We start from the raw sequence: 18,157 nt of genomic DNA on the forward strand, positions 1-18,157 counted from the left end.
GGGGGGGGAGAGGGGCGTGAGATTCTCTAATGTGTAAGAACCTTGGTTCCCCAGATAAAGTGGGCGAATATCGCATGTAATCTTTGAACACTGGATTCGCGGCCTCGTCCACTACAAGAAAGACGTCTTGTTGAAAATTACTTAGATATATTTTAAAGGTTAGGGCGGGGGGGGGGTAAAAAGGAGGGAGGCCAGGATATTAATAATTATGTATCAAATCTCGATGTTATAGAATTCCATATTTTCAACTATTCAAAGATTGGTTGAAATAATATGTGGCAAACACGAGGTGGAAGAAAATAAATGAGCCAATTATTGTTGCATACCGTTGCTGGCTTGAGGAAATGTAGGCTACACTATTGCTGTTGTAAAATCGTCGGTCTGTGCTAGATGAAATCAGGCGGAACAAATTATTGTTGTTTTGATATCTCCAACGCCGTCTCATTTTCGGCAATGTCAGACATTTGAGATTTTGAGATTTTATTCGACTCACGTCGCCGCATTCGGCAAATCAATTGGCAAAGTTTCTAAACTCAGTGACAAGTCGCCCAGAAAAGAACTTGAGTTACTGAAATAAGACTTAATTAAATAAAATGAAAAAATATCGACTAAACACCTATAGATCTTGACACATGTACGGTATCCATTAAAGAAAATTTCACAGACTTCACTTGTGTCTTTTTTGTCAGAATATCGATTGCTTTGTTTGTTTGTTTGTTTGTTCGATTAATTGTTTGTTTCTTTGTTTGTTTCTTTGTCTGTGGGTGTGGTTTGATTAGGATTGTCTCCTATATCTACATGTATATTGTGTCTGTACGGGCTTAAAACATAATCTATTGTCAGAAAGTTATGTATCTATAACATGGTCAGGAATGTAACCATTATTGTCCCGCGACTTTCAGGGTTATTTGCTTAACCCTGTCCGTACGTCATGTTTCACTATCGTATCTATACGACGTGGGGAACTCTGTGCCCCCACTTTCCCTACTTTACTGTTAACTTCATGCTCGTCCCGGGACTAACTTATCACACGGTTTGACAGTATATGTACGTGTATCAAGAGTGGAGGAGATAGAGACAAAAGAAGAGACACCAAGAGAGGAACAAGAGAGGAACAAGAGAGGGAGAGACACGAAAGAAATAAGAGAGAGAGAGAGAGAGAGAGAGAGAGAGAGAGAGAGAGAGAGAGAGAGAGAGAGAGAGAGAGAGAGAGAGAGCGGTAGATAGAGAGGGAGAAAGAGAGAGAGAGAGAGAGAGAGAGAGAGAGAGAGAGAGCGGTAGATAGAGAGGGAGAGAGAGAGAGAGAGAGAGAGAGAGAGAGAGAGAGAGAGAGAGAGAGAGAGAGAGAGAAGACAGACAGACAGACAAACAAAGAGACAGACAGACATTTTAAAAATCACCCTCACAAGCGACTTCACGTATATGACAAGACCGAGCAGTATGCAGCAACATCATGAAGAGTACCAAAACCCTTGGAAAAGTGAACAATGAACACATCGCTGTATCAGCGTCTGATGTCACGGTTAGGACATTTGCCATTACTATTAGATAACGTGAGCTCGATTACCAAAAGTGAACATTGACAATATTTTATTAATATACCATTTAATTTGTCTTTTTGGATGTTGTATCCCAGTCATTCACGGCGTGTCTTGGGCAATGTCGCATGGCGGAGCCCATCCCTCTCCGCGCCAGGCCATAGCCGACCTCCCCCAATACGCGTTGGGCTTGAACATGAAGTCGTTGACTACTACTACTACTACTACTACTACTACTACTACTACTACTACTACTACTACTACTACTACTACTACTACTACTACTACTGCTGCTGCTGCTGCTACTACTGCTGCTGCTGCTGCTACTACTGCTGCTGCTGCTGCTACTACTGCTGCTGCTGCTGCTGCAGCTAATAATTTATTATTTTTAATTTAGAAAATAAAAATAAAAATAAAACAAAATAATAGTAATCATCATCATCATCATCATCATCATCATCATCATCATCATCATCATCATCATCATCATCATCATCATCATCATCATCATCATCATCATCATAAATTGCATTTGTTTAGTGCATCCCCCCCCAACCCCCCCCCCCCAACCCCCGCTCGACGGCAAGATGCGCTTTACACAATATTATTATTATTATTATTATTACCCAAGCAGTCCCTACAACACTCAGTAGCAACATTCTCGACCTTCTGGGCAGCATACGGCGCTAGCAGCCGATTAAGCACTTAAACACTAAAAACATTACAAAATCTTTCGCCGTCTATTGCTGGGTGCCCATTTTTACCTGGGTGAAGTCAGGGAAATTCGTTTAAAGTGCCCTTCCTTCGAACACAACGTTGGGCCCCAGACGGGAAGCGAACCCACGACCTTGCCGTTGCGAGTCCAGGGAGCCTAACCAGTAGACCGCCGATGCTAGGAACCTACTAAGAATTAACCCTTTTCGCCTGGGTCGGTCACCTCATATTGGAGTTATTCCCAGTGATGCCGTGTTAACATCACTCCATCCCATAATAAAGTTTAGCATAATGCCTACAGTGCCGGGGTAGGGCACGCGCTTGGAGCCAGCAGGTTGGAGATTTATGTGATGGAGGAGAAAGTGCGCTCGTCCTTCAATAAAGAAGCGATAGAAATCTTACAGTGCCATTCTACAAGGCACTGTGCAGGGAGGACGAGGGAGATCGAGGCAGACAGAAGAAGAGATGGGAGGATGACATCTGACAATGGACAGCCGTGGAGCTGCGGGACACACTGAGGAAAGCAGAGAGCCGAGAGGAGTCGAGGAGATTATTTAAATTGTTGTTATGCATCTGTCAGAGGCGACCCAACGGATGACCAATCTACGGGAGCAGAAGAAGATCCCATTCAGCCTGGATTGGCCCGAACAAGAAGTGAAGCAGCCTTCCTGCATAATAATACTGTGGTTTCTAAATTTTCAAAGTGAAATGCAGAACATTAATGATGAAAGTTACCAAGATGCACGATCAATGATCTATGATACTGATGAGAGGCAGTGATGTTGTTGTTGTTGTTGTTGTTGTTGTTGTTGTTGTTGTTGTTGTTCTTCTTCTTCTTCTTCTTCTTCTTCTTCTTCTTCTTCTTCTTCTTCTTCTTCTTCTTCTTCTTCTTCTTCTTCTTCTTCTTCTTCTTCTTCTACTACTACTACTACTACTACTACTACTACTACTACTACTACTACTACTACTACTACTCTACTACTACTACTACCACTACTACTACTACTACTACTACTACTACTACTACTACTACTACTACTACTACTACTACTTCTACTACTCTACTACTACTACTACTACTACTACTACTACTACTACTACTACTACTACTACTACTACTACTACTCTACTACTACTACTACTACTACTACTACTACTACTACTACTACTACTACTACTACTACTACTACTACTACTACTACTACTACTACTACTACAGTAACTGCTGCTGCTGCTGCTGCTGCTGCTGTTGTTGCTGCTGCTGCTACTGCTGCTGCTACTGCTGCTGCTTCTACTACTTACTACCACTACTATGACACGAAACCGATCGCACGTAACTGTGGAAGCGCCTTGCATGGGCTAGAATAACTTTTTGAACCTTTTAAAAGCTTTTTGTTCACAAGTATTTTAATATACGAGTTTTACTGTGACGGCTTTTTCATAACATCAACATCCTGCGTATTAGGCTACAATAAAAGAATGTATGTTTGTGGTCAATTTCTCCGACATCCTTTCTGAAATAGACATTGGCACTCATGATTATGGTTCGCCACTTGCTTCTCTGAAGATGCTCTCAAAATTCCAGTCATGATCTTTCCCTATCACCCAAGTGCTCCATTTTTTACAGACAATATCAAAATAAATAATTCTTGGTCTGTTCGCCATTTTCATGTACCTATTTTTCAGGGAGAGCGGGATTATATCAAGGCTTTTATTATATCACAGTAACATCAGTTCAAGTGTTTTAGAAACTGAAGGCATTACATTTGTAATTTTGTCTCTGCCATTATTGTTTTCATCATTGACCATGCCAGATCTAGGTTTCTTTCAGCTTTAGCTTTTCATCCTTTCTTGAAATTATCACCTTTCTTTATTCTAATAAGAAATCACAGGGGCTTTCATGGCCTAGAGGTAAGGTGTTCGCCTCTCATTCAACAGGTTCCGGGTTCGAATCCGGACAGCGACGGGAATTTTTTCTTCTCTAGTATTGTCTCCTTTCACCTCCTCTCCTGCTCTCGCAATGTTCTATCGTCTGCTTTCGTCTCCACTCTCTGCCCCCAGCCCTAATCCCTCTGCCCCTTCCTCTGGGCTACTAACTCTTTCTACAGCCTTTCTACTGAGACTCCTTGGCTCCTTCTTACTGCTGTCTTTCATCTAGGCTACACCCCTGATCTTATGGTAGGAGAGTTCTACAGTCCTGGCCTTCTCGGACAAGGGTGAAAAATCTCAGAGGTCCTGTGTGTAAGTTGCGCAATTTAAAGATCCCTTGGTGGTCCAAAATCGATAAGAGTGGGCTTCGTCCGCCCCCGGAGAAAATTCAAAATTTCCTAACAACTGAATGTGTAATATGTCCCGCGCGCTCATACGACCTTACGCAGTTGTGAGCGCCGTTAAACACTTAGATCTCAAGGCCTACTCAATCACAGCAGTCTCCTCCGAACACAATATTGGCCAAGGCGGAAAAAAATCTGGAGACACGAAATCGAAACTTGAACATCAACTTCCGTTCTCGTTTTTATCATAACTGGCTAACAAAATTTCATGCGTAACTGCATGAATTGCAAGTTTTATTGTTTACGTTAGGTGTGTCATTCACATTGTTGAACCACTTTACCTGTTAAAACTTAGTCTTAGTGCAGTCTCTGCTGTCAGCCTACTAAGAAACTGTCATGGAATCGACGAACAGTGTGTCAGAAATGAAAACTCAAGTAAGTTGAAATACGGCAAGCCGCAAGGTGGTGTTGTCAGTTGTGTGTGTAGTGTAGATCGATATATAGATGTAGATTAGACTAGTCTAGTAGATTCTAGCAGATAGCCTACATCTAGACTTCCGTAACGAGCGACCACATGAGACAGAGCAGAATTTAGGGTTAGGGTTTGGGTTAGTGTTAGGGTTCGAAGTGATTATTCGGAGGCCACCTCTATTCTCACCCGGAGTGAGAATAGTGCAGGCGAGTCTTGTGGCTATTCTCACCCGGTGCGCGTTCATCAGATTTTGCGTTCAACCTAAACCACAGAATTCTACACTGTGATAACAGAAAAATTGTAGAATTCTGTGCGTGAACAAACGTTCCATTACAACTGTAGCCTACGAAAAGCGTACAATTTTGTCTGTGGGCAGTGGAGACAGAGAGAGAAAGAGAGAGAGGAGTAGCGTGAGAATTTCCGGGCAAAACAAAATGGCAACCCACGTAGTTCGGCTCGATTCGAAAAGTTAAATAGCTGTAGCATCTTTGTAGACAACCAAATTAATTTACTTTTGTGTTTTAAGTTAGTTTTAACATCATTTTTTAACTTTGTTTTGGTCAATTTGATCGTCCACACCGATAGACAGTATTCAGAAAGAGACAGAGAGAGAGAGAGAAGAGGGGAGGAGTTGATCTTGCGAGAACTTCCGGGCGGGTGAGAATAGCCACTTTCTTATTCGGACTCGAGTCCGAATATGAAAAAATGTTATTCGGACTCTGATTCTTGTCCAGTATGACATCACTTCCGACTTCCTGTGACCCGTGACTCCGGCTTCCTGTCCTGCCTCACTCGTGACTCGCCTCAGGCCGGGTAGAGACCGGGATCACTTCGGGCAAAAGGCGTTTTGTGCAGGCCGAGTTGTTATCTTATGATGAATTTGAGGCCGGCCTGAAAAGTTATAGCGCTTCTAATAAATGTTTATTTCTCAAGAGATCATCAGAAGCAATTAAAGATGGCTCGTTAGCGTGTGTCGGGGTCGGATGGGCGGCCTGCACACGTGTGGCTGTGTGCGTGTCAGGGAGGGGGGTGGGGGGGGGGCACTATCGGTCCGGGCGTTGAACGTCGCATACGCGTCAGTCTTTTTCCCCCTGGCAACTGATCATTATTACAATAATAAGCTAATCTTGACGTAGATCTACGTAATGAATTGTGCGCTGGTCTATGGAATCAAAAGTTGCCGTATGCTCAGCTCTACACAGCAACACAACTACACAGGCTTGTGTATTTGAACGAATCAGTCTTTTTTTTACACAGCTCATAATATGCAGGTGCCAGGTGGTCTGCTAATCTTCAATTTTACCTTTTTCTACAACAAAGAAAGTGGGAAACATGGGGGGGGGGGGGGGGGGGGGCGTATCAATGAAGCGGCGGGCATCGGATCGGCAGAAAAGGTGTGGGGGAAACTAAAAAATGGCGGAAAATTGGAAGCACTGAACGTTGGATCTATAGAACGAAGACACTTCCTTATTTCCGGACCCGAGTCCGAATAACATTTTTTCATATTCGGACTCGAGTCCGAATAAGAATTTATTAGGCCTCTTCTTTATTGTGTTTGATGGGGTGGTCGCTCGTTATGGAAGTCCTCCTCTAGACTAGATCTAGATTCAGCCTTATTTTTTTTTAAAAATCGAATAGCCTTCTTAAAACTACAGCAGACAACAAAATGAAATTTAAAAACGTGTCGAAGTGATTATTCTCACCCGGGGTGAGGATAAGTTGGACATGTAACAATTTCTCACCTGGGGTGAGATTAAAATTGATACTATTCTCACCCCAGGTGAGAATAACGACAGCCTATTATTCTCACCCGGTTTTTTAGTTTCGGACATCATAGAATCCCAGTCACCGAGGGCTCCAGGCGACAAAACTCGCCTCCCTCTCTCACTCCGCTGAGCGCGCGAGGCGACTAAAATCGCAAACCTTATCTTTTGATCAAATAGCGCCACCTTTTGTCGCTACAGTATTTATTGGTTCTGTAATGGAAAATTTTACTCTTGAATGGTTTAACCAATCAAAATTAAGAAAAAAATAAGTCTAGGGTCAAGGCACTGCGTTCCTTAAAAATAATCGTGGGTTCTGCAAGGGATAACAATTAAACATGTTTTTTTTGTTTTGTAAACAAATGCCAGTTTTAGCATTAAATGGCAAACTATTACTAACATTATTTCAAATTTCATTAAACAGCTTTCAGTTAAAAGGCTATTATTTAAATTTTTTAAAACATACTACTCTGGTAGGTGAATTCCTTTCTGAATTTAGAATATATTTACACTTGTCCAGGGTTTCGGTGAAGATGCATGCATACTCTCAACTCAAGATTTTTAAAAATGAAACAATAACAATCCCCGCGGGAGCCTAGAAAAATCAGCCAGCGCTCTGGGGCAGGTCACGAACGGTCACTCTCTTACAATTCACAAATTATTTTCTAGGCTATCATCCGTTCTCAATACCCTGGAAGACCTAAAAATCCATTGCATTCTCAGAGCGGGTGAGAAAAATATTCATTTATTCTATGAGAACAACAATATAATATTATTCTCACCCGGGGTGAGAATAAAATTATATATTTTTATTTTCACCACGGGTGAGAATAACGATAGCCTAAACGTGTGGACAGACAAATGGACTAAATGGTGGTGGAAGTAATGATGATGCTGTAGCCTAGTGAGAAAGACTAATGAGTTGTCGGTTACCGTGTGTAGATTCTACTTAGACACTTCCATTGGGCAATGAGAGTCCAGTCTTTTGACTTTTGACACAGTTACACTGTCCTAGTAGGTAATTCTAGTTCTTTTATTCTGGTTTTTACATAAAATCCCCAGACGACAGTTATATTATGTAACTTCCTCACACTCACAACTAATTTAGAAGCCGAGTCAGAATAAATAAAACATTTTTTTCGGTCCCGAGTCCGAATAGAAGGCTAGAATCTAAATCCCATATTCGGACTCGAGTCCAAATAGATAAAAACTCTAATTGGACTCGAATCCGAATAGAGCCAGGGTTGGTGATTTTTTTGATTTTTTAAATAAAAATTTTAAAAATCGATTTTTAAAATTTAAATAAGATTTTTTAAATTTAAATCAGATTTTTTTTTTTTTTTTTTTTTTTTTTTTTAAATGTCGACACAGTTTGGGATTTTTGGAGGCTAAAAGTAAGTTCTTTTAGTGCAAAATGCATTGTCTTTATTTTAACCAATGATTAATTTAAGCAACTGCAATTTTAGAAAGTGTTAATCTGCTATTCAGTGAGTTATGGCTGCAAACAAAAAATGAAGAAAATGTCAGTCTAAAAGGAAGGGGGGGGGGGGTAATTATGCATAGATAAACTTGCATTTTATTACAGTGTGTGTGTGTGCGCGCGCTTGTGTTTGTCTAAAAAGAAAAAGAAAATGCTAATTTCAATTATGAAAAAAAAGTAAATTGAATACAGTATTATTTTACTACTTACAGTGACAGGGGGGAAGCAGACTTTTAAGCATGATTATTTTAGTCTACTAAACCTTATATCTGTTTTATAAAACCAAGGAAAGGAATTCTGAAAGTTTAAAGATGTAAAAACAGAATACAATTTTAAAAGTGATTTAAATCACTGAGTTCTATTTTTAAAATCAAGTTGATTTAAATTTTTTAAAATCAACTGATTTAAATCAACCCAACCCTGGTTTTCAATTATGAAAAAAAGTAAATTGAGAACTGTATTATTTTACAGTGACTGAGGGGAAAGAAGACTTTAAAGCATGATTATATTAGTCTACTAAACCTTATATCGTTTAATAAAACCAAGGAAAGGAATTCTGAATGTTTAAATGTAAAAACTGAATACATTTTTTTGAAAAGTGATTTAAATCATTGATTTTTATTTAAAAAATCAAGTTGATTAAAATTTAAAAAATCAACTGATTTAAATCAACCCAGCTCTGATTTCAATTATGGAAAAAAAAAGTAAATTGAATACTGTATTATTTTACAGTGAAAGGGGGGAAAGCAGACTTTTAAGCATGATTATATTAGTCTACTAAACCTTATATCTGTTTTATGAAACCAAGGAAAGGAATTCTGAATGTTGAAATGTGTAAAAACAGAATAAAAATTTAAAAAATTTTAAGTGATTTAAATCACTGATTTTTCTTTTAAAAATCAAGTTGATTTAAATTTAAAAAATCTACTGATTTAAATCAACCCAACCCTGAATAAAGCTGACCTTGATTATGACAGACTTTTAAAAAAGGCCGCGGCTATTTGGACTCGAGTCTGAATTCGAATCCGAATAGGAGCCTTCCGTGGCTGTTCGGACGCAAACTCCAATGCGTGTGCACAATCACTAGGTGTACTGGATGTGAAGCAGACAAGCAGTTCGACCTTGGCCTTCCTCTGTTTCTACAATCTGTTCAAAGAACTTGCAACAAATAGATGCCGACCGTGGTGACCCAGTGCGAACTGTGGTGTTTTCTGTACAAAGGATTATAATATAATTGTAGGGCTGGGCAGTGGGCAACGCTATGGGAGGGAATAGATCTAAAAAGGGGTGAAGGTGGTGGGGCGGGCCTGGGGAAGTAAGATGGAGAGAGAAAAAGTAAGAGAAAGAGAGAGAGGAAAAGTAAGAGAGAGAGAGAGAAAGGGGAGGGGGTGGGGCTGTCTTATAAGGACTGATTTTGAATTTTATGTTTTGATCCCTTTGTAGTCGTGAAACACGATGAAATAGCCTACCAGTAGTTTAAAATCCGAATAGCAACAGGAGACTATTCGGACTCGAGTATAGACCTCGCTTACGGTACTACCGGTGGTGATAGCACATGCGCACAGGAATTTGAGTCCGAACAGCCACTTCGTTTTTAAAAAATTGGTTTTCTGACATTTCAGGTCAGCGTTATATTTTTCACACACTAGATATTGTATGGTTACTGGAATTCACTGTTAAATTGCTAGTTCTTCTGCTTTTTTTCCATAGAACTTGGAGATTTTCTTTTCAGGTTTATATCTATTGTTGATCGTGAAATAAAGTGGATCTTTAATTTCAAAATTTCGCTTCAGATTGTTTTATTGTATGTATCCTATATTTTCAGATGGAATTTGCTGTTGAAATGAACAGTCCTTGCTGTGTCGAAAAAGTCAAAAATGCGATAAAAAGTTTTGCAGGTAATAACTAGATCTAAATCTAAGCGTGATTGAACCAAATGTCCTTATTTTTTGTACCATTACAATTATGACGGCTTTTTAAAAAGTAAATTGAAAATGGTGACTAAAAAAAGTAATATAAGTCTTTTATTGCTATCTGTAAAAGAGGTGCAAAAGACATTGTACACTTCTTACAAGACTTACTAATTGTTGCAAAGTACCAGTTTCATCACAGACTGTGCTCCTGGGCACGATCGGTTCGGTTTGCTAACCAAATTGAGGACACAGGGGGGCTATCGTGGCACAAACCGATCGCCCGACTATTTACCTCAAAAGCAATTATGTCTCTGTGTCCAGGCGACGAGTCGTGTGATCGGTTTGTATTAGAGAGCCAATCCACTAATGGGCACTCTATATAAGCATCTGTGATATCAAATCGAACACGAGCCTCATAGGGTCAATTAAAATATAAGCCCAAGTACTCTCAATGTTCAGAGATGCAAAAGGAATGAAACCCCTAGAAATTTTCAAAGAACTCAATATACAGAGTATAGTGACAATTTAATGAGCAAAAAATTGATATATTATGTGTTACAGTCTAGTGTATTTAATATAGGAATGACGAGTCTGGAAGACAAGCCATAGGCTAGTGACAGTTAGGGAGATTGTTTTGGCTCGTAATCTTCCAAAATCAGTTTTTCATAAAATTTGTTATGAGCAGCTGTGGCATTGTAAAGTGGTGGCTGATGGGTCCCAAAGCAACTGACTGAGAGACAATGGCTTATGAGAAAGGACATTTCAGTCCTACCACTCTTGAGGCAAATCTGTCAGAAGTTAGACTAATGATTGAATCCGTACGTACAACTGGAAGATATATAATTTAATGCCTCGTCCTCAACACAGTCCATCCTGGCCTTGCTGCATCAGACTTTCACCTATTCTCGCCCCTAGGAGGATATTCATAAGATATTTAAGCAGGAGAGAAGTTCACAAAAAGATGAAGCAAAGATGAACTTATCTCACGTTGCCTACATTTTCTTTTACTATAATGTTTTAAAGGTGGGGATGTATTCTCTGATGGGACGCTGGAAAAAATGTATCCATCTTTGTGAGTGAGGACTATGTTGAGATCATGTAGCAGTATCGGGTCACGATGTAATGAGTAAGTTTTATTAAGGTTAATTCAAGACTTTTTATTATTCATTTGCCATCTTCATCTTACTTTTCAGATGGCCCTTGTTCATTGTCATGTTTGTGGAAAGGTTAGATTACTTTTTCATCTCCTCGTACCACTTATATTTCAGTTTGAAATTAAAAGAAACAATATTCCAAGCTGCTACCTCTTTAGGTCATTTGTAGTGTACTCTTCACCGTCTGTGACAATTTCCAATTTCCAGGTCTCAATGTACTAAGTATTGACCTCCCGGCACAGCGAGTCGTCATTGAGGGTGATGTCGTGGCTGAGGTGGTCAAGGACGCAATCGAAGAGAAGACGGGGCTGTCTACTGTTGTACTTGGCCAAGGCTCAGGTAATTTGACACATTCAGGCAAACATGTTAATTAGGTTCACTGTATAGTACTGTGGGCTGGGAAAAGATTATGTAGAAGAATTATGTACCATTAGTATTCCTTTTTTGTCGGGTTTTTTTTTTTTTAAAGAATTGAAACCAGCCAACTGAAACAATATACAAGTATACTGGTTTTGATTTCCACTTTTGAATATTCAAACTAGAGGATAGTTGATCTTTCTTGAGCTTAACTTTCATTGTTGCCCAGAGAAATGTCTATAATCCTTTATTTAATAGCCGTGTGAATTAAGAAAACGGCTTTACCCAAAGTAAGCTATCTTCATAAGATGGAGCCCTTTTTGTCATCATCAGGGTGTAAGGCTGAAAAAAAAAAATGAACTTCTCATCATGATGACATTTGTGTACCTGTATGTTTCCCGGGAAGCTGAGAATGTTTCGGAGTGCTCTATGGTCTGCTGGGGTAATAATATAGTGTAAAGCGCATAGAGCCTGCTGTTGAGCGGGGATATGCGCTATACAAATGCTATCTATTATTATTATTACCAACTGCCCCGCTGTGACCATATTCTTTGTGTCAAAAGAGTCTTCAAAGAGAAGAGATCTTGACAGGAAGATAAGTCATCATACAATTAATTCATTGTTTGTCAAAATTTTGATGATGTTGGACAGAAGTCTTGACTTATAAGGTGTTAGTTCAACACACATTTCCATGCATTCATTCCAAAGACAGTGCCTATGATTTTATGCTTATTGCTGATAGGATTGTTTCAAACGGATGGAGTGACCACTCCTTAAACAACCCAGGGTAAGAAATGTCCTTTTGAAGATTTGAACCAGGGTCAATGGGTCTGCTGCTCATAATCTTACGGAGCTCATAATAATGTTATAATCGCTATATTCTGAATAAAAACACAATCTGACCAATCTTACAATATGAGCTGTTACTATTACTAGTAGTTCTGAGTTTTACCCTTTTTTTTTCTCTAATTGGTTGTGGGGAAAGGGGGCAGGAGGAGACGGAGGGAGTGAAGGGAGGACAGATAGACCCCCAGCATATTTTTCGGATGTGCAATGCTTTTTTTGGTAGAATATTCTATATTAATGCCTCTATTCTTTTGTGTATATCTGTCTAGTAGACTAGCGGCCAACCTGAATGGTATTGCCCACTAATAGGCGATTTGGTAATTTTGATGGGTGGTGGGGATCATCTGGGTAGTGACGGATGGAAATTTAATGCTCCACTTGAAAACACAGGTAGATGTGTGGTACAAACGTTTTAGCCTCTTAAAGGTGGCGAAAGTGGGTGCTAACTATTTTATTAGAAGGTTGAAGAACACGTGTAGAATTATTTTTGTGTATCATAATTATCATCAGTACCTTCTTTCCTTTCTTGTTCCTTCTTCTTTCATTTAACTCCAACTAATGGTCCAGGCTATTCAGCTTTGGTAAAGTCACATTTGTAACTTGGTGTGCACAAAGCTCTTGCACAAAGTTGTTCTATTTTCAAAATTTTGTTTTGACAGAAGAGAACTTGGGAGCTGGGATAGCTGCTGTGAGTGTTGGGAGCAGTGGTGTCAGAGGACTTCTGAGGTGGGTACAGAACAAGTCCAACACCTGTGTGATAGAAGGCACCCTGGACAGCTTACCAGCGTCCAAACCCATTTTCCTGTCAGTTCATGAGTGCGGAGATCTCTCCAATGGCTGTGAGAACTGTGGCTCTTTGCTGACCACCGATCAAGGGGTAAGTACGACCAGATGATGGCCTTGGGATATGGTTGTTTTTTTTTAAAGCAGTTATGTGGGTTTAATACCCCCTTTCAGACCTTTGGGTTTGTTAGCATATTTGTGTTTGGGATGCAGTGGAGATCAGAAAGCTCACAGTCAGGGCAGGAGGAACTTCTCTTTTCTTTTCTTTCCCCAAGCTTGGGTTATGTGCTGAAGAGAACAGATTTCTTGTGTTTGGCTTAAAAGTATTGTAGAAGACAGGAGCATTTAATTATTCCCATTTACACCACACCCCCCCTCCCTTAATTTATTCAAATGTAAACCTTGATATGTAAGGATAGGACTGTTAAAAGAGGTAGATGAAGTGTGTATTTTGGAATATTTCTCTATTTGTATCAATTCGTTTTTACTGTTGTTTTTATTATGGATTATAGACTACTATACAACAGAAACGTGTATTTAATGTGTTTGAATAAACTTCCTCTTGCCCTTTGCCTTTAGGAGGGTTTGCCACTGGCTCTTATTTTCTTACATCATGTTTTCTCCCACGCTGGCTCTTATTTTCTTACATCATGTTTTCTCCCACGCTGGCTCTTATTTTCTTACATCATGTTTTCTCCCACGCTGGCTCTTATTTTCTTACATCATGTTTTCTCCCACGCTGGCTCTTATTTTCTTACATCATGTTTTCTCCCACGCTGGCTCTTATTTTCTTACATCATGTTTTCTCCCACGCTGGCTCTTATTTTCTTACATCATGTTTTCTCCCACGCTGGCTCTTATTTTCTTACATCATGTTTTCTCCCACGCTGGCTCTTATTTTCTTACATCATGTTTTCTCCCACGCTGGCTCTTATTTTCTTACATCATGTTTTCTCCCACGCTGGCTCTTATTTTCTTACATCATGTTTTCTCCCACGCTGGCTCTTATTTTCTTACATCATGTTTTCTCCCACGCTGGCTCTTATTTTCTTACATCATGTTTTCTCCCACGCTGGCTCTTATTTTCTTACATCATGTTTTCTCCCACGCTGGCTCTTATTTTCTTACATCATGTTTTCTCCCACGCTGGCTCTTATTTTCTTACATCATGTTTTCTCCCACAGTTCAATGGCGTCCTGAGTCGACTTTCTCCAAACGACAATCAGAGGGCAGAATTCCGTGTGTCTACGTCTGACATCAAACTCTCTGATGTGATCGGGAGATGTGTGGTGGTGCACCAGGGGGATCAGGAAGAAGTTTTACAGGGAAAGAGTAACAGGTCAGTGCTGCAGGAAGCGAGAGAAATGGGCAGAGTTCTCTATAATAACAGTAATAGATAGCATTTGTATAGCGCAAATTCCCCTCAACAGCAAGCTCTATGCGCTTTACAATCTATATATTATTACCTCGACAGACCAGATAGCATTCTGAAACAATCTCAACTTCCTGGGAAGCATACAGTGGGTGCTGCCATTTTATAGGCGCTCAATCACTAACATACTGACAAGATTCTTTCGCTGTCTATGGCCATCTACCCATTCCCACTTGGGTGAAGTGAGGAAAATTTGTGTAAAGTGTCTTATTTCCCAAGGACGCAACATCGGGCCTGAGGTCCGAACCCTTAACCTCACGATTACGATTACGGTAGCCCAACTACTAGACCACTGATGCCACAATAAACTTTGTTTCATGTATGTCCATATCGACTTCTGAGTGTATAGCGGAGTCCTACACTGAGCAGTTGATATACAGTCAAACCTGTTCTAACGTACACCTGTCCAAGACTATCACCTTTATAAGTGATCGACCACTTCCCACTCCTCAGTGGTCTCGGGATACAGTATGTTTTTTTCCATAGAAGTGTATGATAATGTGTCGTAGGGTGCAATGTGTGTTGGAATGGTAAACCTGTAGATGTATGTATATCACCAAGAAATGTTATAGGGAAAGGTTATTGTACTTAAAACACTATCAGGAGAGTAAGTTTCCCTTGCTTTCTCCTCACACAATATATATATATTGCTGTCCTGCCCTTTATTTGTTTTCAGACCTAATTTTTTCACCTGTTTTCTTTTTTCGGGAAGAAATTCGAGACAGGATTTGCCTTCTCCAGCACACCTTCTCTTTCTCCCATTTGAGCAGTTTTCTCCCTGTCATGACCTGGTCTCACAGGTTTTTCTGTGTTGCAAATCTAAATGATATATTTCTGTCTGTCTTACTTTTCCCAGAACTAAAGGGCCAATCTAAATGATATACAGACATGGTTACAAATATCTGGGGATAAAGAAAAGCAGACAAATTTTATTTTTTTAATATATACATTTTTACACCTCCCATGGACACTATTTAGATCGTAATTTAAGAGGTTGCCTCCAACCCTGCCTGTCAGGGCCAACCTGGGCTGCGTCCAGTGTATTCCACTTAAACCAAATTCTCCAGTACCCTGTAGATTTTCTTCAGTTTCGCCATGGTTTTGGTTAAGATAGGCTGATCAAATAAAGAAAAAAAAATTGGGGATTTTAAAATATTCTTTTAGTTAGTTTACAATTGTTTTCAGATTGACCGTGTTCCATTTAAGCAGTCTCAAAAGTGTATATAATTATTCTTACTTTTTTTTCTCACTTTTGTAATGTAATTGCTTTGTCCTTGTTTCTGAACAGACTTGCATGTGGTATAGTGGCAAGAGCCTCAGGATTGTTCCAGAATTCCAAAAGATTTTGTGCCTGTGATGGAGTGACAATCTGGGAGCAGAAGAATGCGGAAAGATCTGGCAAGTTGTGACCGTTGGGCACCCCATGATGATCATAATGTGTATAACAAGTTGCTGGAAAATGATTACTTTTTTTCTTTTTTCAAAAATCATGGTCACTGCTGCATCAGAAAAAAATCCAGAAAGTCATGGAAATTTGAATAATTCTCTTCATATACCTGGAAAGTTGACTTTATATATAATTATATGACTAACATCATTCGTATTTGCTGGAAAGGCCAACTGATCCCAACTTCTTAAAATACATGATTGGAATCAGGTAAAGAATTATTTGTCAGATTGAACAAATTCAGAAAAGTTGATGGTACTTTCAAAATACCACACAAATCTTTGTGTGATTGCCTTCATCTTCATCTCCTTTACACCGCTAAAAGTAGTTTGTCTTTAGATTTTTGGAGCTCATTTCTTGTTGTAATTCAAAGTTAAATTTGATCTGAGTTTCTGTTGCTTGTAGAAGGCAAGGCAACAAAGATTTATATAAGGATTTTAAAAAATAAGTCTGGAAAATTTGGGGGGGGGGGGGTGTATGCCTACACTGCAGGAGGTCAGAACAAAGTGGGGGAAAAAGCTTTTGTTAAAAAAATATATATATTGTTACCGGGTATGGAAACTGTCCGTTGCCAACTGCTCTATGTCTGGAAATAGATTACATTCTTCTCTGACTTTATCACCTTGACAAATGGAATTGACACTCTCTCTGAACAAACGCATTTTTATTTCCACGGTTCTTTTTTCTGATGTGAAGGAGTTTCTCTTTTTGAAGTGTTGAATGCTCTTCATACTTCCAAAAAAAAATTGCTCAGAATTGCCAGCCAAACAGTTGTTATTTGTTGTTTTTTGAGGGAGAGGGGGGGGGGGGGGGGGGGGCTTGTGCTTTTTTTCTGTATGTTCTTGTTTCTAGAGCAGATTTTGCATTACTTTTTTTAGGTTCAAAAGTCAGTACTTGTACTTGTAAATAGATTGGGTTCTTTGTGCCTTTGTATCTGCAGGCTCTGCACGTTTCAGTTAGTGGGAACTAACTAGCCAATTCACTTTATCTACGTGACAGAGTGGAGTTACAAATAGCTCTTTACACTTGGGCAGGATGTACAACCTCTCTATTAGTAGAATGATGAACATGACATCTGTGCTAAAAAATACATGTGTGATATTTACTACTGTGTATTGTCTTTTCCCTTTTCCTTTTTGTGTCTTTCCTTTCTTTCCTTTCCTCTTTATACTGACCACTACACAGGTCAAGGACTCCAATTTTGAAATGGAAATATTTTCTTTTCTAGGAGTAATAGGTCACTGAACTCTCATGAAAACACGGGTGGTTGATGGGTGCTCAGGGTGGTTGATGGGTGCTCAGGGTGGTTTGCTCCTTCTTTTCTATCAGACATCTATCGTCCTTGTCTCTCCTCCTTCTTTTGTTTGTATGTTAGTTACACTCTAGTAACACCTCTAGTCTTCAGCACTTATATGACCTGATTGCTGTAGAACTCTTACTAAAACTAAGACACTGCTGAAGAGTTGGTTGCGGCATTGACACACATAAGAACAGTAGGTCTGAGCCCAAGTGAGGTCACTGTACTTTTGTCTAAACAATCATGTTGGTAGGTATCTTACCAGCCAGCTCTAGTGACCCTGGTTCGAATCCTGTTGAAAATTATCTTGATTGATTACATGTAGTTTGGAGAGTGTTCAGTGCTCTCTGCCAAATTCGTTGGAGATAGATGATAAATTCGAAGGTCATGCCTGTTGAATAAGCTTACAGTGTTGAAAGGGATTTTTAATCCATCCAGGTCCAATTTTTTTACTATCTTGTCTTCGTCATTTATGAAAGATATATCCTTTCAGTCTGGTGTTCCAGCTTTGGATTATAGCTTTACCTGTTTTGACCTGTTCTGTGTTCAACCGGTCATTAAGGGCTGACCGTAGCGAGAAAATAGCCGTACCATAAAAACATAATTTTTTTTTCTCTTATGATATAGCGTCAGTGGTCTAGTGGTTTGGCTGTTGGGTTCACAACCGAAAGGTGGTTTCAACTTGGGG

General features: G+C 39.6%; 2 protein-coding genes across 2 annotated transcripts in view; both read left to right on the forward strand.

The window, feature by feature from the left end:
• Window positions 1-58, forward strand: part of LOC101851448 — a 4,004-nt gene extending 3,946 nt beyond the window's left edge. Inside the window, exon 3 of the mRNA XM_005109604.1 lies at window positions 55-58. Coding sequence (XP_005109661.1) covers window positions 55-58 — 4 coding nt within the window. The remainder of the gene's footprint in view (window positions 1-54) is intronic.
• A 4,679-nt stretch (window positions 59-4,737) lies between these two features.
• LOC101848783 (copper chaperone for superoxide dismutase) lies at window positions 4,738-16,683 on the forward strand. The gene is made up of 6 exons (XM_005109594.3): window positions 4,738-4,960; window positions 10,066-10,138; window positions 11,515-11,646; window positions 13,170-13,387; window positions 14,478-14,632; window positions 16,014-16,683. Exons 1-6 carry the CDS (start codon window positions 4,922-4,924, stop codon window positions 16,132-16,134), a joined length of 738 nt encoding a protein of 245 aa, XP_005109651.1. The 5' UTR covers window positions 4,738-4,921; the 3' UTR covers window positions 16,135-16,683.
• The last annotated feature ends 1,474 nt before the right edge of the window (window positions 16,684-18,157 follow it).

Source organism: Aplysia californica, unplaced genomic scaffold (assembly GCF_000002075.1).
Source record: "Aplysia californica isolate F4 #8 unplaced genomic scaffold, AplCal3.0 scaffold00795, whole genome shotgun sequence".
Lineage (NCBI taxonomy): Eukaryota > Metazoa > Mollusca > Gastropoda > Aplysiida > Aplysiidae > Aplysia > Aplysia californica.

Bases quoted from the DNA above. Each gene is read 5' to 3' on its own strand.
- LOC101848783 (XM_005109594.3), top strand. From the start codon at position 4,922: ATGGAATCGACGAACAGTGTGTCAGAAATGAAAACTCAA. The intron at 4,961-10,065 runs GTAAGTTGAAAT...CTATATTTTCAG, and splicing joins TGTCAGAAATGAAAACTCAA to ATGGAATTTGCTGTTGAAAT. The intron at 13,388-14,477 runs GTAAGTACGACC...TTTCTCCCACAG, and splicing joins TGCTGACCACCGATCAAGGG to TTCAATGGCGTCCTGAGTCG.